Here is a 23,552-nt window from a genome sequence, read left to right as displayed (position 1 = left end):
TTTTTCCCATTTTTGCCGCAAGGATTTAGAGATGAGGTCATAGGTTGATCATCTTGTTGGGGTTGAGTATAGTTGTTTTGGTGGTGCTTCTAGTTTGTAACTTGTTCAGTGACACCATTCTTGCTTTTTTTTTTCTTTTTTTGTTTTGTTTTGTTTTGTCGTTGTGTTACTTGCCCTTTCAGTGTGATGTCTTCTTCTTGCCCTTTAAGTGTGATATCTTCCTCTTGCCTTATCAAGTTTACATTCTTCTACTTTGTTTATTCTTTTGCTTGTTCTGATTGTTTCCTCTCCTTTATTCAATTTGCTCTGTGCCTTGTACCTCAGCCTGAATTGTTGCTGTCCTGCTTTCTTGGTTCAGATTGTTGGCATGTGTGTTCATATTTGGTAATCTGATTTTTGGTCTTCTCCCCTCCAATTTTGATTCCTTGTTTGATAATCTGTATCATTTTCCTTGGTGCTTTTATTGCCTCTTTTTTTCCTACCAATGATCTGGGTGAAGCCTTCCTCATCTTGAACATTATTATTCTATGGGGCTGCATTTTTTGTTTTGCTCCTCTGTCATTTTCTTTTTTTGTGTGTGCGCTTTAATCTTGTCATCTCTTGCTTTGTGTCTACATTAATTTTTCAGATGTCCTTGTAGATTGTATTTGAGCAATATGATCGATGGTACACCCTCATATTACACCTTAGCTAAACTTTATTGTCTCTTCCTTCAAGTCTATTAAATCTCACTCATAATTGCTCCAGTTTTGGTCTTAGAAGATCAATTTTCACTTTGATCTTTGTAACATTGCCCCTGAAGTTTGAGTAAGTAGCCAGATCAAGGGCTACAACTATCCCAATGGAGCTGAGGATTTTAGGCACAACATTCCATCTAAACAAGTGCCACAGTAATTGGTGTATGAGAACCCAGACTATAGAGGTCTCTTTGGTAGGTCTGAAGTCTATTTTCGTATCTTCATAGGGCTATCTCCAATGTGCACAAAGCTTTTGGAATAAATTTAAGTATAGTCTACTTCATTGGTGAAATCTAGATGTACGTGTAGGACCAAAATAAGCAATTTTAACATGGCATTTCATCAGGGATTAACTCACAAACTTCATTCTTATTTCCTCCATAGAAGGTTTGCTTCTAACAATTTTGTCAATCAAGGTGAATTTACAACGTTTAGCAAGGTTAGCGAAGTAGTCTTCAGTTGAGAAGAAAGGTGCATGTTTACCTAAGTTGGTGCCATGTCTCATTTTCACATGAGGGTTGTCATTCTTGGTAGCATACAAATCTTCCTATATCGTTGCTGAGAATGTTGCCTTTGAGGGACCTACTTTGGTATCAAGTGTTCATGTATTTTCAGTTTCAGCAATTTCTGCACTTTTTTTTTTTCCTTTAACCAGTCTATCAAAATAGGTAGATATTTTGGAGTGAGGTGGGGCAGAATTGGATTGATTGCTTTGGTGCACGTTCTTCTTCTGAGAATCATTATTCGTATTGTCTACTTGAGGTTGTTAGGGAAGGGCTAATTGTTGTCCCTCTTGAAGAGTGTCAGGAAGGTGACATGATTCCTGAATGTTAGGGTTTGATGGAATTGGGGGTTGAGATTGTGGAAGGGCTTCGCATTGTGATAACCGGTCTGCTGGAATTGGGAGATCTACCGTGAGATGTATTTCGGCAAAGACTCTACCGCCGGATCGCAATTGCTCAAGTGCCCCTAACAGTAATGTAACGGCTAAAAAGGAATAAAAGGTGCGAGGAAAGTCCAACCATCGATAGCTTCTATGACTGTCCGTGTAAGTTTTATGCAATTGTGTGCAGAGTTTGTGCATCAACAAATATTTTCAAACAATTCTGAGTTTTGTCATTCAAAAATATTTTTACCACATATCCCTGTATTAATTTATGTGTAAACACCAACAATAGTCATAATAAAAGAATCTAACACAAGGTTACTATCCCAGAAGGTTAATTAATTTTAATAATCATAGTTTGAAATTTTTCCATATATACTGTTGATATTAGTGCTAATTCCTCATCTTAGTCTTTACTTCTTCTTTGATTTATATTTTATTTGTCTATAAGGCTCCCTTCATGGATTTCTCTATGGCTTGTCCTTCTGATTCATCAAGACCTGTGAGTTTAATCATTAGTAAAACTTTTGGTAATTAATTAGTAGCATTCTTTAAAGAATATAAGTTTAACATTGAATTTTGTGCATTGCTAGTATAAGTTATGTGCACTAATAATGCAGGTTTTGTCCACCAATCTTAAATCTCTATGACTTAATTTTAAGATTTATAAAGGATTTAAAAAAATTTAACTGAAATTTAAGTACGTTCCATTCAGCCCTCCGATATGTATACAGATAGGCCTGTGCACAAATCGGTTCAATCCGAATTTCCGAACCGATTCGAAACAATTCGGATAATTCAATTTGGATAATACAATTCGATTTCGATTTACAAATGCAATTGTAAAATATTACGATTTAACGGTTCGGATACGGTTGGCTTCAATTATCAACCGAACCGATCCGAACAAACCGAAATTCTATGCCACTAGTGACTAATATGACTAATTTGGTATATGTAATGTGGTGTTGGCGGATTTGTATGCCTGCACAAGTTGTCAAGCTCTTGTTTTGCTATTTATATGTTATTATGCTTGCAAGTTTATGGTTTTTTCTTGGTTAATGTCTTGGTTATAAGGCTGCAAGTTTAGGATCTTATTATTTTTTGTTATGTTTACTCTAAAACTGAAATGAAATAGTTACTTTTTAAATTTCGAATAAACCGAACAAATCAATTTGTGTAACCGAACCGATATAATAAAAAATGAATCGAATTGAACCTAGAATGGATCGAGTTTGATTGAGAATTTTAGAAAGCCGAAATTCGAAATTTCAACTCGATGATGGCCAAAACTGAACCGAACCGAACCGATTCGTGCACAGGCCTATATACAGATCGTGCTTTCATTTATGCTTTATCTTACGGTTTGAATACAACAGTAGTATTATCAGTACTATTTCCTCACCTTGGTCTTTCATTTCTCTTCTTTAATTACATTTTCTCTAAGTGATTTCCCTTTATATTTTTCATAGCTATGGTTGATAATTTTTTCCTAAATGATAATATGAGGCTTCTCATCAGTGCATCATTTGTTTATAGGGATAACTACATGGCATAACTAACTCTAGTACATATTTAGGTTTAGTAGCTATAGTTTAGATTAATTACATCTTATAGCTAAAAGTAATATGTTAAATACAATTAATAGCTACATATATCACTACAAGAAAAGGCTTAATTTGTGGGGGTTATTTTGTCAATTTGTGGCCTTTTTCGACCGCCACAAATTGAATTGCGGCGGTTTCAAAAAACGCCACAGTTACCTTCGCCACAAGCTTATTTGTGGCGATTTTTTCAAACCTCCACGACGACCGCCACAAAATAAAATTTTAATTTGTGGTGGTTTTTATTGGCAAATAGCAATGGTTTGTAACCTCCACAATATAATCTCAATGTTTTAAAATATTAAATTAGTGGAGATTCATAAATGTCACAGCATTATGCCAATATTTATAGAGAATTAAATTTTGGTGGCTTAGAACCCCCACAAATTGTTAATTTTTCTTTAAAAAAAAAACTAGGATTCAAATTACATTGGGCCCGTATAATCACACATATAATAATTTTACTAAAAAAGACATTTGATGTGAAAGAAATTCAATAAACATATTCACAATAACAATATTGCAAATTTAAACTCATGTCAAACTAAAATAGTAGAGTACAAATTCATGTATAATGAGTTGTACATTACAACCTTAAATTCATAAGAATCTAAAACAGTCCCACCTCAAATAAAAAAAAGTACTAATGCTAAGCATTTGCGCGGTGATTCGAGTTGATGCCACGCAGTGATCTTCTTTAATTCAAGGTGAAGCACTTAAGCTCACTTTCCGCACAACTAGTCTGAAATAGTGGGAAAAAATGTGATTAGTCAAATAAATACATACTGATATGTTTATTGATAAAAAATACCAAATTCAATTTACCGACCAAGAAGCATCTAAATCAATAGCATCTGTCTTGGAATTCCGAATCCACTTAAAGCCTACAAAAGAAAACGTCAACCAGAAAAATCAGTATAGACATATGACACTCCTGATATTCCAAATGAAATGTGAGAGTAAGATAAGAAAGGGAGAGGGGAGGCCAGCGGGCAAACTACCCATGAAGTCATTAACAGGAAATGAACTAGGTTGGGAAGGGAATATGGGATTGGGGTGTTTTAGGTCGTGGGATGGTGGGATTGTTATTTGGGGATTTTAAAACTTTGGAGGGAAGATTTGATATTTGGATTTCTATTTTTTTGGGGTAAAAAGATTTTGGATTTGCCTCCAAACGAAAAATAAGACGCTTTTTTATAAAATACATGAACAAAAAGCTATTATCAGTAATTGCGTTCAAGTATGAATGAACTATATACATTAATAGTTTAAATTGAAACTCAAATTCAAATGAGGTTCAATTAATATTAAACATAAAATAGTAATTGTCAAGCAAACGAAATAAAAAATAGAGCAACAGAAAATGTAAAAAATTATAATATTAAATTTAATTAAATTTTTAATCCTAAATTTAAAATTTTAATTACATTTTGTATCACCCATAAAATAATCTAAAATAAGGATGTGTAACAAATTTAACTACATCGAATTAGTTTTTTAAAAAATAGAAAATCCTAAACTTAATATTGCTAACTTAATTAAGTTTAATGGATGAGTTTTATTTATAAAGTAGTCATTACATGACTAAAGCGAGCTAACCAAGCTTAACCGAACTAGGCTTCAATAAAATCGGCCGAGTCAAACTTAGACCGTTAGCTTAGTCGATCCTAGCTAAATACATGCGAGTTGGCTCGGCTCGTTATCCCGCCTACGGACAACTCAACATCGAAACGTTAGTAGATCCCTATAGCTCTCTCTCGAACTCCACAACATCTCGTATCCATAGCTGAACCCTGGGTGCAAAAGTTCTGTATAAGTACACCAACAAGTACTCACTAGTCAGTAAGTATTATCAACGGTCCCAAAAAAGGCAGTGGCGAGGGTTTACAGATATTATACAAAGCTATTGAACTCAATTTCATAATTAAAGTCTCGGTCAAAATCAAAGTCAACCCTAGTCACATGACCAAACTAAAAATAAATTACATCCCGGTTACTATAACGCTATGAATTCAAATCTATAATTAGATTTAATTCGACTCTGTTACAATGCTTAAATCATTAATCTAGTGTTTTCAGGGCTTAGACCCATAATTCCCGGTTTCTACATTCAATTCCATGATTTAGAGGTCTAAATCTAAAATAAAAATGGGAACAAATACTATGGGTAAGTGTAAAAGTGTAAAATCATTTCCTCAAAGCTATATGACAAATCCATCCTGAAATCGCTTCAACCAATATAATGTTGTCTCTCTTTCTCAACTGTTTTTCTCATAGCCCATGCTCTTGGACTCAACTGATTCGAAATTTTAGTGAACATTTGTAGAATTGAGCTGCCTATTGCTATGGAAGACCTCTATCTTTGGATCTTCTTTTTGCAGCAGAGGAATGTGAGGAAAAAAGAAAGACAAACGGTAAGTGATAGAATTTAAGGTAAATTGCATTAATTAGCTAAATACAGTAGGTAATTAGATTCAATAGTAAGTACGCGTCAATTAATCGAATTAGACAATTTCTCAAATAGCTGAAATTTGGTGTATTGGTGGAGGTTATCAAAAACCTCCCCAAAAAAACCACCACAACAAGAACAATTTTGGGGAGGTTGCAACAAACGCCACAAATTGGATGTATAATGGGGGTCTTTTACAACCCCCACACTTAACCGCCACAAAACGAACTATTTTGTGGGGGTTGGCACAAACGCCACAAATTAAATGTATAGTGGGGGTTTTTTATGACCCCCGTAAATAAACCGTCACAAAGTGAGCATTTTCTTGTAGTGTATATTTAAGGTAGAATACCGATCATCACATTATTCACTTCCAAATCAACCCTCCCATCTCTCTCTCTCTCTCTCCCCTCTTCTCTTCCCCCACTGCTCCGGCGAGGAGCTCCAGCTTCAGTGAACCGAAGCAGCCGTCTTCTCCGACGAACTGGTACAACTCCACACCACCGCCAAACCACACCACCGTCACTGCCTAGCCGTCTTCTCCGGTGTCTTCTCTGAGTATTTGTCGTCTTCTCCGTCTAGATCTGACTGGCGTCAATCGTCTTCTCTGTCTTCTCCGTTTTGCTATAGATCTAACCGGAAAAAAGCAAGTTTTGAAGAAATTGCACGGTTTGCCCTCTAAATGATTTTGTGGTGGTTGTTTCTGCCGTGCACGGTGGTGACTTGCCGGATTATGGAATCTTCTGGAATTGCTGATGTTGTATGATGGAAGGAAACCAAAGAAAGGTGTGCATGTTAGAATTGTAACACTCAAAGCGTATGTTATACCCCCTCCTTTTTCCATTTTCTAGGCTTAGCAAGTTTTGTAGCAGTGTATTCATTAATTTTTGCCGAATTTGGAAATATTTTTCGGTGCCGGATCTGGAAAATAGTGTTTCTTTATGAGTGTATTCAATAATTTTTTTGCATACAATTCAGTGTATTCATTAATTTTTTAGCATACAATCCAATGTTTGGGGTGTATTTTATTTCTTGTATTTAGTATTTGAGTGTATCCGTTAAATTTTAGTGCAAAATTGTGTTTGGGATATATTTTATTTCTTGTATTTTGAAGGATATTTTTTTGTATACAACCGATTTTAAATATAATAAAGTGAATACAGTGTAAAAGTAGCTACAAATGAATGCAGTTGAGTTGAATACATTTGACTTGAATACATCTGACTTGAATACAGCGAAATCTGAATTGAATACAACGAAATCTGGCTCAACCGAATTTTGAATACAATCCGATTTTTTAATACAATTTACTGTAGCGCGCGACTATAGCTACGAAATGTAATTAGCTAAAATGTAGCTATGCCCAATTTAACCCCTAAATGCTAGTCATTTATGTAAAATTCCCTTGTTTATAAGTTGTTCTTGATGACGTTGGAAGGTCCGTCACCAAATTTCACTGTGGCCATTTGTCCATTAATTTCATCGCCTAAATAAAAACTTGACTCGGCAGAAACAAAATACTAAGTGGAGGTTTAATAATCAGATTTTACAATTTACTCGTATTATAACTGGTAATTAGTTGCATTCTTGTAAGAGTTATAAGTTTTATGCACTACAGTGAAAGCTCTGTGCGTTGCCTGTGTAGGTTTTGTGTGTTAGTTCATAATAAATTCCTATGTTATGCATTGAAATGTATCACTATTTCATCTAAAAGTTTAAGCTATAGGTAGCAAACTTTTAATTATTTAAATATATCTTCAACACACCTGCTCGCGTGCTGGTCTAATTCTTTTTCATGGGCCAAGCACATGATTTTTCTTTTGTTTTATAATGGGTGGCGGTGAAACTCGAACCTATAATGTTCTGTCTTAGTTGAATTAGTGGCGGATCCAGGATTTTAAGAGCATGGATGATCACTTCTTTAATGAAGGTGCACAATTATTTGAACGTGAAAATTCTAAAAGTTAATGAGAAAATGATGATTTGATATTATGATGGAAAAAAAATCTCATGTTGATAAAACTACAGTCAATATTATTATTAACAAGTACTTCTAGTCACAAGGGATCGATCCTTTCGACCTATTAGGGTTAGGAGCGGAGCTACAGTATAACACGGGGTTTAGGACGAACCTAGTAACTTTTGCCTAATCTTAGTATTTGCATTAGTAATTTTAGTCAATATATATAAATACTAGTGAATAAGCCGCGCTTCGCGCGGTCTAAGAAAACATGTGGATTTTCTTGTTAATTTGAAACTTTTTATGAATATCTTAAAAGTACAATATATATAAAATGCAAGATATACATATGAGAAAACAAGTTAGTATTATCTTTGTTTAGTAGGTATATCTGGTTACAATATGTAGATTTATTTCACATTACCATTCTCAAATAAAAAAATATGTAGGTTTATTTAGAAAAAGAGTTCTTTATTTTATCTATATACTTGCATAAAAATGTCTTGGGAACATGATTATTAATTTTGTTTTTTTGGATTCGTTACCTATTTTGTATCTTTACTTTGTAATTATATCTTTCACTAGTCAAAATATGTGTTAACAGGGAACCAATCAAACACTACCTCAACCCCTCTAAAGAGGGGAAAAAACAAAAAATTACTGAACCTTTTGTGCAAATGAGTTTCTTGTACATCAGTGAAGCGCGAAAGTTTAAAAAAAAAAAAATGAACCTAAAAACTTTGATGTATAGAACTAAGTATATATTATGTTCAAGGTTAAACCTGTAAATGGCAATGCAAGATCTTCATCCTTTGAGCGTGAAATCATCCCATTTATTCAATCAACTACTTTCTTCTTCATCTCCTCCATTGCAGCATTCAACTCCTCCACGCCCATACACTACTAAAAACAAGCTATTTACCTACGCGGTTTACCGAGGGACAAATTAGATACCACTATTCCGAGGTATTTTGCCACGGCGTCCCTCGGAAAAATCAAATATTTTAATTTTTAATTATTTTTTAAAGATACCGAGGGACATCCCTCGGTAAATTATTTGACTTTTTTAAAGTCAACATTTAATTGACTATACCGAGGGACTCTATCGGTACATAATAAAAAACAAATTAAAATTTCCGAGAGAGACCCTCGGTAATATAAATATTTTGAATTTCTTTTTTCCTGTACCGAGGGACACCATCAGTATGTTAATAAAAAATAAATGAAAATTAAATAACATGTACCGAGGGAGTCTCTCGATAGAGTAGATATAATTATTTTGAGTTTTCTTTTTGAAATTACCGAGGGACGTCTCTTGGTAAATTAAATATGTAAAATTGAGTATTTAATAAATAATTATTTTATATTTTTTAAATAAAAAATAGCGATGGTGTCAATTGGTAAGTCCCTCGGTAATTGTTTAAAGTTTTTTTTTCTTTTTTCAGTTATATTACATTTCTAGACTTATCATAAGAAAATTAACTAGTACCACTTATTTATTGTACCGAGTAAAAGTGTATAGTGATAGCACTCTAAAGAATGTTATAAGTGATAAGTTTAAAAAGTGATAGTATAAATAGAAGTGTTCTTATTCGCATCCTTAATAAAAGTTAATGATTGTTTAGCTTATAAATTGACAATGGTTAAAGTGTGTTGTATTAGAAGTATTGTTTAGTAATGTTAGTGATTGATAAGTCTATTATATAATAATTCTAGTAAGTAGAAGTATATTAGTGGTATTCTTAAGTAATACTGATTGATTAACTTAGAAATCGATAATTACACTAAGTAGTATATAGTGCATGAGTGGTATCTTTAAGAAATATTATTGATTGATTAGCGTATACGTCAATAATTACAATACGTGAAATTGTATTTGTGATATTAATCTATTATGTTACAACTACTTAATGAGTCCGAATGATTATTAAAGATCTGTAACAAAGTCTTAATATCATTAAAATGTCGATTAAAAAAATTCTACAAAGATGGCAGCTCATCGTTTCCTCCATTTAATTATCGTTACCATTACGACATCTCCCATCATTATCAATTATTGTCACTGCCTACCATTATTAACCGTCACTACTCACAACCACTGCCATTATCAATTACTATAATCAACGTACAATGCCACTAGTCACTATTTACAATCATCACCACCAACCACCATTTTTACAACACACCATCGTTCATGACTACCTGCAATCACCACAATCAGTCACCACTATATATCGTCTATCACCGTCATCCTTCACCACTATGTATCGTCAATCACCGTCGTCATTTACAAACATTATTAGCGATCACTATCAATCACCACCACCAACTACTACCAGCATTCATTACCACTAGCTACTACCTACAATACCACCATTAGCCGACACCATCTTCAGTTGACACCTACAAGACCACCTCTAGTATTGCCACCACACCAGCCTTCATATAATATTTTAAAAAATATTTTATTGATAACATATTGAATTCATTTTGTATTGTATTAAATTTCATACTATTTTTTTTAAAATAAAGACATATTTTACACATTCAGATATTGTAAAGCAAACTGTCTTAACTTTTAATAATGTAGTATTCAGACCTTAACACAATATCTTAGTATTCATATGTGTATTTAGATTCAGACATATAATTTTTAATGCATATCTTAAATATTAAGATATTCGTTTAGATTTGTTTGGAGATAATTTGGTTTGACATTCCCAAAAAAATTTTTATTTTCACTCTTTTATAATAAATTCATCTTTTATTAAAACAATCTCAATTTTGTCTTCACAAATATATAATATATCTTTTGTTAAGTTAAAATTTTATTCAACTGGTGATTCGATCTAAAATAGGCTAATTTGAGTTATCAATTTTTTTAAAGTAAATTGTTTTGCAAGTTTTCTACAAAATTTGATGGCTATTATCTAAATTTAATATTTTTATTTACTTATTATCTCAAAGATTATAAATAGTTTAATACCCCCTCCGTTTCAATTTATGTGAACTTATTTTTTTATTAGTCCGGGCCAAAAAGAATGATCTCTTTGTATAATTGGAAACAATTTACCTTTATGCAATGATTTATAGCCACACAAAATATATGTGACTCATTTAACATCACAAGTTTAAAAGCTTTCTCTATTTTTTAAAATTTCGTACAAAATCAAATGGGTTCACATAAATTGAAACGGAGAGAGTATATACATTCCATTACCCATCCCCATTTGTGTTCAAAAAAAAAAATTTAAAAACTAAGGCTAGAATAAAAAGAAACTTAGGCGCTAGAACATAAGTGGAGCTGAAAAAAGTTGGGAAAAAAAACAACCGGGAAACTTAGGCGCCATTTATTTTAGCCAAAAGAAAAATAGAGCACTTTTAACCTAGCCAAATGGAACGGTCATTCATTCGGAGGAAAGAGAATGAGGACTACGAACAGAGAATAAGAATAAGAATCACAGGCAAAATTCTTATCTTATGTGCTGCTCTCTTCTCAACGGCGTCACTTCAATCACAGGCAAAATTCTCAACGGCGCCACTTCAATCACGAACAGAGGAAGGCTAAGAGACATGAATTAGTTTGAGAATACAGGGCATAAGATACCCAATTTGTGGAATTGGAAGCAACAGTGAACACAAAGCAAAAAAATTGACTTTGCAATTTCAAAGTGGAGACAAAGTTAGGATTTTTTCTATATTCTTGAAGAGGTAAGGTTTATTATTTGAAGTCATTAATTAGTGCAATTATTTTGAAGGAATTTGAAGTATTCTCAGCTCAAAATTTGTCATCTTTCTAGATTTTAATAGGAAGAATCTTGATTGCATCTGTTGCTTAAATTTCCTCTTTATTATGTGCAAAGATATAATTTTTAAACATTTTAGGCTTATGCTAAATGAATTCTGATTTGGGGTTTTTTTGTGAGAGTATTTTCAGGTTTGCTGGATTTTTTTTTTTTTTTTTTTGGCTCAGCTTTAAATTGCCATAGGGTTTAATTTTCTTTCTAGAAGGTCCAAATAGAGGGAAAAGGATAGCAAGGATTCATATTATTTATCGGACTAGTTGTTATTTTAGTTTTTTGGGTTTTGAAGTGGTACTTAATTCTTTAGTTCTTAGTTGTAAGTTGTCCGATTATATTGAGATTTATTGTGTATATTAATTCTCTACTATGTGTTACTGCATTGATTTTTCTCTCTAAAGAACTACAAGGAATAGATGTTTGTTATCAAAATAAATTTTATCTATGTTGAAGTTGCATTATTAGGAGATCATGGGTGGAATAAGAAAGTTGAATTTTATCTTATATGGAAACATTAAAGATGTTTTAAGTTGTTAAATGATGCGCATTGGTTAACCTTATTTGTTATTAACATGCAGATTAAAAAGCTTTTATGTGGAGCTTGACGACGTCTTTTTTAACGTTACCCTTCCTTCTCAGAATTTACAGTCCAGTCAGTAATTATGCAAATTTTGTGGATAGTGGGCATACTTTCATACTCTTCTTGGTTCCTGGCAACACACAAAGGTGCGATGCAAAATTAGGTAAAGTCCTATTCGTCTATTGAGATAGCAAATGTTAATGATTCTCTTTGCTTAAAGAGTCACACATTTCCCCAAGTTAATACTGGTTTTGGTAACTTCCCTAACTCCTTAGGTTTGTATTACTTGTGTCTGGTGCTAAATAGATATAAAAGAGGAAGAGTAGAATAATAAAGCAGAAGGATTTTATTTATAGCCTCAACAAGCCCAGACAACTTGCTAATGATTTGAATGCTCAAGACCGTTAAAATAGAAAGATAAAAGTCCTTGTGACACATTAACCAAAGTGGCATTTTTCAGAAATATCGTTTGCTTAAAAGCAGTACAGATTTAAGATAAGCAATAAGTACCATTGTAATGAAACAAGAGACAGTAATTGTATCTTTTTAATGGCTAGGAGACTGTAACTATGTTTAAACTAAAAACACAAAATTCTAATCTTACAGTAATACTTGGCCCTATAATTTATACAACAAACTAATAGTAGTAGCAGTTTAGTACTTAGGGTGGAAGAGATGATGGAGGTAGGAGTTCATTTTAATAGCACTATCAGAATATGGAAATGCTAATAATGCAGTGCAGGTAAGCTGTAAACTATCACCAATGCTGATGATCTATGCTTGTCGGACTCTTTAAAAATGTCATTGAATGCATGTCGGATCCTCTAAAAGTAGTGCATTTTTTGGAGGATCCGACACAGGTGCGGCATTAATTTTGGAGAATCCGAGCAACATAGCTGATGACAGCAACAACTCTTACGTTCTTGTTATTGCTGCCTCTTTGAAGATCTCTAAATATTTTGGTGAAGTTTCTGTATTCTTTTTTGTCAAATATGTGCTTAAACTCTGGGATGGAAACGAATTACAAATGCTTAAGTTAGTTAAGTTTTTATGTCTTCTCCTTTATTCGTTAGTGGAGTCAGGAATGTTTTTCATAAACAACCCATGTTGTTAGAAAGTTTGCTAATAGAAGTTCCCTTATTGTATTTCTATTAGATATTAGCACCTGTATTTTGAGAAGTCGACTTACGTGTTTGCTCGGTGTTTGCATGTACTTTCAGGATTTTTGTATGCTTTCTACGGCTCTTCTCTCTCGGATTTATGTGTGATGTTGCTGTCAATTGTATTTTGTTGTTCTAGCAGGTATGTTATATGGTCATATTGAAAAACTCAACACTAAGAAATTCTTTTACTCTCTTCAAGAAAGACTCGAAAGGGTTCAATGGTTTTAGAGAATACAATCTTCAACTAGTATTTTCACCATACAAAACAAGTTATGAATTAGATGAAGTCTACGCAAAGATTACTGTTTACATTCCTTCCGCATCAGAGAAAAGCTTTGAGGACTACTACATGAATACTACATATGTTCTAGAGGGCCGAATGTAGCTGTAAACGACAGACCTATGGGCAGAGAAGGAATGAAGACCAAAGTCTTACTAATGAGATTCAAAAATGTTAAATATTGTATCTACTGAAAGTAATCTAGGACGTATGTACAGGTGAATACAGTTGTGTTTCTGTTTTGCTGAATATTTTTGTTGATTTCATTTCAAGGTGTGAAACTTTAGGTGTCGTTTGGCCATAAAAATTATTCAGGTAGTCTTTGACTTTTTTTTAGTAAAAGTTGTTTAGTAATAAACTTCAATCTCATTATGCAGTAATTAGCTAATCACAGTGATGCTATATGAATATTACTCTTCTAAGAATTGGAATTTTAGGAATTCACTCTACAACTAAACATAGTCAGCATAATAGTTAAGATGTCTAACTGTGTTATTAATTAGTCCATGAAGTATAAATTTTGTTGCAACTTGTAGTTACTTAATTTGCAAATTGTGGTTGCTTAATTTTCAGCATCCGTTCGAGTTCTTGCCTTCACTACTGCTATTGTTGTTGTGCTGTTGCTGAAAAAGAAAGACCAGAACAGTTTTGTCGTCGCCAGTTGTGGTTCCCTTCTTTCTCTCTCTTTTTCCCCATAATTCTATTTATTTTTCTTTTGAAATCTATGATTGAATTGGTTTGGTTTTTTCATAATGAACTGGTTTTGTTCTTTGAGATTCCATTCATCCTCGTTTCTGTGCTTAGGCATTTGTTTTCTAATTCCTAAAATCTTTGTGTTTGTTTTGTTGTTGATTGAACGATTCCTTTAATCCCTTTTCCGGTTGTTACCTGCCTTTTATGTGATTAAGCATTTTATTTGTAGACTATGGGGAACTGTATATCACTAAAACTGTGTCACCTCACTATATCAGTCATGCTTGCTCCTCACTTTAGGTTTAGCATTGTGTCAATTGTTGCCAATCTGCCATAGTTGTTCTAGCTATATTCTTTTTACTAAACAACGTTAACTTGGTTTATTTCATTTGCAGAAAGTTTCTCTTGGTAGACCACCCACTCGACATGAGCTATGGAAGAAGACCCATATGAAAATCGAAGATGGAAAAGAAGTTTGGGTTGAGCCACGGGCAGAGGATACCTATGTAAGCTCTAAACTTATTTGGAATATATTTGACTAGTAATATTGTTTTTATGGTTACTGGTAAGACTCAACTTCTATTTGGTTTTCTCTTCATGTTAATCCTTCTTAAGTTCATATAAATAATCTCTTGGTGATATTATCTTGGATAAATTTTTGTGGCCGGTATATCTGTGTATATCAATCTGAAATACGTGTTGTTCATAGACAAACTACAACCTGTAGATGTGTTGTGGTAACTTTTCGTGTAAAATACTTCCAAAAAGTAGTATATTCCACTGGTTTTTCTATAACTGCTGTAAATAGCAACTCCCAGCAGTATTGCACACCTTGCTGCAAATAGCCCTTGCAACCTTTGTTGGTTTTTGTGATGCAGTGCATCTGTGACACCACATCTGCATATAACTGCAGCATATATTGCCTTGCTGCCCTGCAACACATCTCTTGACACCACTGAACAGACCAAGTATCAAGCTGCAATGTATTGCTTTTTTCGGGCTGTTGTAAGCAGCAAATTGTGCCTCAGCAGTGCTGCACATAGCTTATCACCAGCTTTGTGCAATGTTAGCCACCTTTTGTTGTCCTCTACAGCAGGTGCTGCACATAGCAGTGCTGTTTTCACCAGCACTACATCAGGAACCAAACAATTTATTGTGGTGTTTATTCCTTGCTCAAACACCCTCAACCTTCTCTGCATTTGTATCACCAGTTGTCCCCAAAGAAGCAACAGTATCTGTGCTCTCATGATGCTTCCCAACTATATTATCTGTTTTTCATAGGCATGAGTTGCATGTATTGCCTTCTTCTCTTGCTGCCTCTGTTCCTTTCTCCCAATACCTTGTGCTCTCCCAACTGCATCCATCACATTGTGACTGCTCTTTTTCACTACTGTTGCATAGAATTATCCATAATGCTGCTTTATGTTCCTTCATGTGTATATTTGAACCATCTCATTTTCCATGTTTGGATCAGTGATACAAAGAGTTGAGCATGATGGTGTACTTTCACTTTTCAGAATTTATTTTATATCGTTTGTTTATATACTAAATTTTACTTTTAATGTAGAATCGGTATAATCAAGCAATGGAGGATCTCATTAGGAATCAGCCGACTGATGATCAAGGAAATCCAATCATGCCATCAGAGGAACAAACTCTCTCCTGTTGGTTAGACGTGGTTGGTGGTGTAAATAAGGGAAGAGCGTATGGCCTTTGCTCCGAGAAGAACTTTCACCGCATCCAGTGTGGATTGCAATGTATAGGGAGTTCTGCCACTGTGTCAAATGAGCAGCTCGAGGAGATGTGAGACGAGCTTCGGGAACTTGCTAGGAAATATGAGGAGGAACAGAATAAAAGATTGAAGGAGGAGCGACGTAGGATAGTGCTTGAGTCAGACGTCAAAGAACTCAAGGCCCAAGTGTGTAACCTCATCAAGTTGCCCCGTTCTCCACCCCCGAGCCCCGATCATGATGATGGAGAGGATGAGGAGGATCAGGAGCATGGAGATGATGAGGATCATGAGAATAAAGAGTATGGAGAGACTGAAATGGAGTATTAGAGGTCAGTTGTTATTTTTGTTTGTCCATTTGGTGAACAGATGCTATGTGTGCCAAAAAGAGTCAAGAGTCAGTTGCCATATTTTTTTTGCATTGCCCTGTTGCAGCAGATCTCTAGCACATGTTTACAACAATTTTTGGAATCAGTTGGACAATCCCATATAGCTTAAAAGGAGCAGTTGAAAGTTGGAGCTTATGGAAAGTGAACAAAATCATCAACAAGATCTGGTAAATGATACCTGCATGTGTTTTTTGGTGTTTATGGACAGAGAAGGAACAACAGATCTTTGATGGGACTTCAACTCCTAATTGTTCTCTAAAATCAAAGTGTTTAGTTAACCTTTTTAGTTGGAGCAATCTATCCCCTGTGAATGATATTATCCCCCTTTTAGATTTCATTGGCTCCCACTCAGTGGCTTAGTAGCCTTGAGTCTTTTGCTCATGGTTTTAAACTCCAGCTCTTACTAGTTTTCTTTTGCAGTGTCTGGAGTTTTTAGCCTTTTCTTTGTAAATTTTGCATCTGCTTGATGCTTTTGAATATGAATATAACAACTTAGTTCACCAAAAAAAAAAATGTTATTTTTGTTCCAACTTATGTTACTTTGGCTTGTTTGAAGTCTAGTGGGATGCTTGTGATATATTTTTGCATAACGTCGAAGTTGGTTAGATTCGTACGATGTTTGTTGGCTTAATTTTAATGTATGAATTATTTCGGAGTATTTTTATTATTGTTTTGATGGCTATTATTGGTTGTGTTTCAGTTTCTATTGAATCGGCTATTGAAATATAAGAATATAGCAGGTGATGCAGAAAACATAGGCATTGCTTGCCAAAATAATACTAGAAATAATGAGGGACTTACCGATAGAGTCCCTCGGTAACAAGTGTAATTGCAAATCTCAAATTTTCAGGTTGTCGAGGGACGTCCCTCATTATTTTCAAATATCAAAGTACTTTTCATTTAGCTTACCGATGGACATTCCTCAGTAAAATGAAAAATATAATTGTTAAATATTTTATTTATCGAGGGTTGTCCCTCGGTGTATTTAAAATTTTAATTTAACTAACATTAATATACCGATGTATGTCCCTCAGTAAATAATATATCAATATTATATATATTTCTTAAGTACCGAGGGTCGTCCCTCGGTATATTTAATTTTGCATGAATGTGAGGGAAGGGAAGTAACGAGGGATGTGTGAGGGTCTCCATCGGTATTTGCCGAGAGTGTCCATCGGTTTTATTTACCAAGGGTCAAATTACCCACAAGCCTAGTACCGATGGCGTCCCTCGGTAAATCCTGGTTATCGATGGATGTCCCTCGGTAAATTCCGTAGGTAAATCAAGATTTTTTAGTAGTGATATCTTTAAGATAAACGACAGTGTCTCTTCATCTTTATTTGTCAATCGCCGCATCTTTTCCTTTCTTCTCTGTCTCTTCATGAACCACGTCCAGAGCTGACGTGGCGGCAATGTAGCAGGTCACAACATTATCAACAGAAGGATGGTTGAAGGCGAAGACGTTACCGCCCCTGCCAAAGAAAACGTTGCAGCTGCTTGAGCGTCGCATCTGTTGACCAATTCCTCATGGCTTGCGCAAAATAAAAAGACCTTGTCGACGTTTTGTGAAAAGGGTATGCCTTTTAGCTTTATCATCTATTCTCTTGATTCCAACCTTTGTGCGTGCCATGGTTGGCAAACGGAAACAGCAGTAGATATTAACCAATGAAAGTCAGCGTCCCATTCTCTTCGACAAAGACAAACTCGCTTTGCAGCCAAATTATAACAGACAGCCGCTTTGTCGAAGCGCTTTAAATGTCATTTGATGAACCGTTTCGGCATGCACCATTAATTAATGGCATCCTCTTGACTTAAGGAATGCATGTGCCGTTTTACAAAATATTGCATTTTTGGTTTTGGAAATTTAAAACGGATTCGTCTAGGAAAGTGAAAGTAAAAGCCAAAAATTTGAGAAAATAGATAAATAGCAATACTAACCTATGAGAGCGTCACGTCACAGGGCCTATGTCTCTATTATATATATATATATATATATATATATAGATTACGGTTCAAACTCACATAGAAAAACAAGTGTATGGTTTTGTGGTAGGGAAGTGGGTAGAACAGGCCTTTGTGTCATGAGCTTTGGCTTCGAAACCTATTTTCAATAGTTTCTTATTCATTTTTGCTAAGAAATCATAAAGCTACAGATAAGTACGGATTTATTTTTAAAACTTTAATAGTTTCTTTTCTTCCTGTACATTCTGCCCAGCAATATATACAGATTTTTTTCTACTTTTCTTTTAAAAAACAAAACATAAAATTGAAAATTAGAAAAAGTAAAAATCACGTTCGAGTGTTTAAGTGGTTCGTTGCTATTTTAAATACATATCGAGTATGTATACTCTTTCATTAATTTCGCGGTTATTATATATATATATATATTAGTTTGAAGTCGTTGTCCTGTTTTAAAATTCGAACCCACAAACCTCAAATCCTGGCTCCGCCTCTGATTAGGGTTTGTCTTTTCAGCCTTCTGGCTCGAAAAAATGGCAGATGAGGGGTTTTGGTGTTGTATTTGTGGTCGTATTGGGCTTGCATACGGGAGAGGGGCCATTGTTAGTTTTGGAGAGTTGGAGGAGGGGACTGGGATTATTGAATAAACTGGCTTTGCTTTGTTGGTAGATTTGGGGGTTGGTGGAGCATTGATAAGGGGATGAAATTAAAGGCGATGGGTCCGGTGGAACATTGAGGTCCACCGTGGTAGACATTAGGCCTCGCCAGAGCTATTCTCCCGTGTAAACATGATTTTCGATGTTACCATTAGTAATACAATGGGTACTTATACGAAGAGTAACTATTTGTTAAAGAGAGAATATAACTTGTCTCTCAACTAAACGGCTCTTAACCCCCTGTTTGGATGGTGGTTTCCGTGGTTCATTAATGTGCAGTATGGTGTTGTGCAGTATGGTATTGTATTGTACTGTACTGTATTAATGAACACAATGTTTGGATACACTGTATCGTTTCTTGTGGTTTAATAATCATCTTATTGTTTTGTTTGACTGTATGGTGCTGTATAATAACACGTAGGTTTACTAAAATACCCTTAATTAATATAACTATTAAAAATATCAACAAGTACTAGGATAATCCCAATTTAAAAGACAATAAATAACTGCTTTGTTCTCTTCTTCTTTTTCTTTAACTCTATAACCTTTAATTCTTCCAGAAACATATGAACAATTATCAGCAAAAAAACTTCTCCAATAATATGAACAAAAAGTTTATGTATTCCACGTATAGAGAAGATAAGTCCTCAATCTCAGTACATTTACACAATATATGAAGTTAAAAGCACTGTACAGATGGAATGTATCAACAAATAAATTACTAAAGATATCAAAAATGTCCAAAAGAGATAAGTTGGACAAAGATACACGACAACTTAGACAATTGGTTTGAATCCACCAGCAAACCATAAGCCTCAATCAACTGAAAGCAACCACAATAAATACCTGTTACATTGGTGACGATATAATAGTTGAAAACACCAATTCAGCAATTTTAATCCATAACATAAAATTTATCACATCAAAATATAAATTACTAAACGGAAAAGGGCCAAAATTACCCCTGAACTTTGAAAAATAGTTTATCCATACCCTTCGTTATACTTTAGGGCCAATTATACCCTTACAGTTATACTATGAGGTCAATTATACCCTTATGTCTAACTGCTGCCACGTGGCATTATCCCAGCCCTTCAAAATTATTTTACCCTCAAATAATTTTTTACCCACTAAAATAACTCAACTCGACCCGGAAATTTTTTTTTCCAGCAAAAATAATACGGATAATTTTTCCAGCAAAATAAAATAAAAATAATTCCGTATTATTTTTGCTGAAAAAAAAATCGGGTCGGATTGAGTTATTTTAGTGGGTAAAAAATTATTTGAGGGTACAATAATTTTGAAGGGCTAGGATGATGCCACGTGACAGCAGTTAGACATAAGGGTATAATTGATCCCATAGTATAACTGTAAGGGTATAATTGGCCCTAAAGTATAACGAAGGGTATGGATGAACTATTTTTCAAAGTTCAGGGGTAATTTTGGCCCTTTTCCGATTACTAAAACCCACTACTAGGTAATAATAATAAGATCAAGAATACTAGTCTAACTCAATTTTCATCACACATCGCGGACAACACTAGTGATTTGCGTGCTTCCCATGCGGCTCCAATCAGCATTCGACAAAAGTCTGCATGTTGACAAATATATGAATAAGCTCTTGTGATCAAAGTCGGTTCCAATCCCATCTCATTTACCATTGCCCATATCTCAGACTCTGGAATCGGTGGTAGTGTTGAAAGACGGTTGATGGCACTTGCCAAATGATCCAGCCCGCCTCTCAACAAAGTAGCCATTTCTCCAACATGATCTTGTTTTGCGCGTTTAGTCTTATTAGTTAACGGTGTTCGTGAAGAGACATTCAATTTAGCGGCAGCATCAGTTGGTTGCTCATGCTCAGCTTGACCATATTCCTCTGTATTTTCCAGGGAGGCAACATTCTCAGAAACCAGTTCATCTATATCATCAATTGTCGCAGAGGTAGTACTTGGTCTTTTCAATTGTCACGAGCACATCTTCTCAACATTTCTGGTCCAGCCTCAGCATACTTTTCAGTAGCTCTATCTTTTTCATATATTACAAGTAACTTATCAAAATTTCTGAATTGCTTGTCCTTCCATTCCTTAGCTGCCGGCTTAGCCTACGTATTTAAAAACCATTAATTAAGAATTGAAAAATATCATTGTACACGAATAAGAAGAAAAAAAAGTTAATAGACAAAAAATACCTGAATTAATTGATCCCATACTTCTGATTCGGCACACCACTTGTTTGTGGTAGGATCCCATGCAAACCCACTCAATCCACCATTTTGAAATATATCATAACACCTGGTAAACTGCCTTTTAATAACCTTGACACGATTGTGAAGTTTCTCCTTTGTGAAAAGTTTGCCAGGAAATTTATCTTGAAGTTTCCTTAGTATATTATTCAATGCAGTTGAAGTGAATGTTCCACCAACCCTATTTCCGTCAACATGCTCATGGTGGTATGCGTCAATTAACACATCATCCATGACTTGTGACCAAACAATAGAAGAATTATCTGAAGCCTCTGTATCACTTGAGTCTGCTTTTGACTTTTTTGGCATAGTTGCCAACTACATAATTAAAATAATTTAGATAATAGCATACTTCACTTATACACATTCAGAGGATATAAGGGGAAAAAAACATCAATTATACATATAGGAAATTGTATTACACATAATAGCTGCAATTCAAACAATGAATTTACGAACACGTGAATCTAGCAAATTGAACATTAAATAAAGTAAATGACATTACAAATAAATATCATTTAAGTTTTCATTCAAAAAAAATTAAGCTTGGTAGTTAGACCACATGCTAGCTGCAATTGGATCTCGAATTGTCTCTCCTCTTTGTGTTTCGTCATTGCTTTCCGTAGAATTTGACGGTTCTTCAGGCACAGTATCACTATTCATAAGCTCATCATCCACTTGTACAAGTAACTCATCGTTTGGATTTACTCCTCTTAAATAGTTGTGCAAAATACAACACGCAAAAATAATAAGTTTTTGGGTACCAACACCATATGATGGCTCCGTTGAACTAGCAATTATAGGAAATATATTTTTAAGAACTCCAAATGCTCGTTCAATAGCATTACGCAAAGATGCATGTCGCAGATTAAACAATTCACGAGGATTTCGAGGTGGATTTCTTGAATACTCTTTCAAGTGATACCGCTCTCCCCTATAAGGTGTGATAAGCCCACTTCTCAACATGATTCCTCCATCAACAAGGTAGTATTTACCTAAAGTTAAAATCAAAATTTTCAATTATTTGCTCAACACATATTTTTCTTTAAAGTAAATACTTTTCAGTATTTACCTTCGGGAATTTTTAACGGTTCTCGTCTAGTTAGTGCTTTTTTCATGATTCTTGAATCAGATGCTATCCCTTCCCATCCAGCTAATACGTACGTGAATTTTAAATCAAACGTACATGCAGCCAATATATTTTGTGTTGGATAATATTTCCTCCCACGATATTTGGGTGCTTCATCTTGTGAAACTTTAGCACGTATATGTGTTCCATCGATTGCACCAATACAATCCTGACATTATAAGTATGAATTAACATCTTAAGGATTTTAACATTTGCAAACTATAAAGATGGTAGTTGTGTTCACCTTAAAGTATGGGTAGAATCTTTGGCTGCTGGCAATTTCAGAAGGAACTTGGGAGCCATCTGGTTGTTTAATAAATTTTTATACAACCCCAAAATAGCTCGCAAGACAGTATGAAAATGACGACTAACCGACTCCCCAGAGCGCCGAAAGATTAAAGATAACTATCGATTTGTCATATTATGTGCTAACAACCAAAGGGCTTTTGCAACTTGTTCTTCAACAGTAACTTGAAGCGTTGGTCTAAGACCACCGTCTCTAATCAAAATCTCGCATAACCCGATGAAAGCCGAAGGAGTCATCCTTATAATATTAAAACAGAGCTCACTCGAGAATAGATAGCTCAATAATTCATTTCTAACTTGTTCTCCCTCAAGCCGTATTTCATTTGGTATCGAGCGAGAATGTTCAACATCACATGTATAGGTCCAAAACCAAATAACTACCAAGCTCGCAATATATGCAGTTAAAGAGCTCACTTGTTGTAATATCTGTCTATTATCTTGATTATTCATATCGACCATCTATAACAAAATATTTAAGGAGATACTAATATTGTTTGAAACAAAAACCAGATAGCAAATATATATTTCTATTAATGGTTTAATTAAGAAAAAAAGTAGACAAAATTTGACGGAGTTGTCATCTAACCCAATTCGTAATACACCGCTGCTCTTCTTTTGCATTCTACTAATCGGATAAAAGGACTTTCACCTCAGAAACAAACCATACCACAAGCAAAAGTATCACCAAAACTATCTGAATAAGTAATAGCATAAATTCTACACTACAGATAATACAAACTACACTACATAGCCAACTGGTTGAGAATAACAAGGAAAGTTACCATTTTGTTCTGCTTGCTATTTTTTTTTTTTTACTACAATATCACTACTAAAAAATCCTGATTTACCTACGGAATTTACCGAGGGACGTCCATCGGTAACCAGGATTTACCGAGGGACGCCATCGGTACTAGGCTTGTGGGTAATTTGACCCTTGGTAAATAATACCGAGGGACACTCTCGGAAAATACCGATGGAGACCCTCACACA

The 23,552-nt window shown here is 34.5% G+C and overlaps 2 protein-coding genes across 2 annotated transcripts; both read right to left on the bottom strand.

The window, feature by feature from the left end:
* Nucleotides 1-20,196: 20,196 nt before the first annotated feature.
* On the bottom strand, nucleotides 20,197-21,436 carry LOC132639510 (uncharacterized). Its single transcript, XM_060355955.1, has 2 exons — nucleotides 21,074-21,436; nucleotides 20,197-20,986 (listed from the first exon to the last, which is right to left on the bottom strand). The coding sequence occupies exons 1-2, from the start codon at nucleotides 21,434-21,436 to the stop codon at nucleotides 20,843-20,845; spliced, it is 507 nt and encodes a 168-aa protein (XP_060211938.1). The 3' UTR covers nucleotides 20,197-20,842.
* Nucleotides 21,332-23,015, bottom strand: LOC132642537 (uncharacterized). Its single transcript, XM_060359679.1, has 2 exons — nucleotides 22,200-23,015; nucleotides 21,332-22,122 (listed from the first exon to the last, which is right to left on the bottom strand). The coding sequence occupies exons 1-2, from the start codon at nucleotides 22,243-22,245 to the stop codon at nucleotides 21,668-21,670; spliced, it is 501 nt and encodes a 166-aa protein (XP_060215662.1). The 5' UTR covers nucleotides 22,246-23,015; the 3' UTR covers nucleotides 21,332-21,667.
* Nucleotides 23,016-23,552: the final 537 nt, after the last annotated feature.

The sequence above is a fragment of the Lycium barbarum genome, chromosome 5 (genome assembly GCF_019175385.1).
Source record: "Lycium barbarum isolate Lr01 chromosome 5, ASM1917538v2, whole genome shotgun sequence".
Taxonomy (NCBI): Eukaryota; Viridiplantae; Streptophyta; class Magnoliopsida; order Solanales; family Solanaceae; genus Lycium; species Lycium barbarum.
This window is presented reverse-complemented; position numbering and strand designations above follow the sequence as displayed.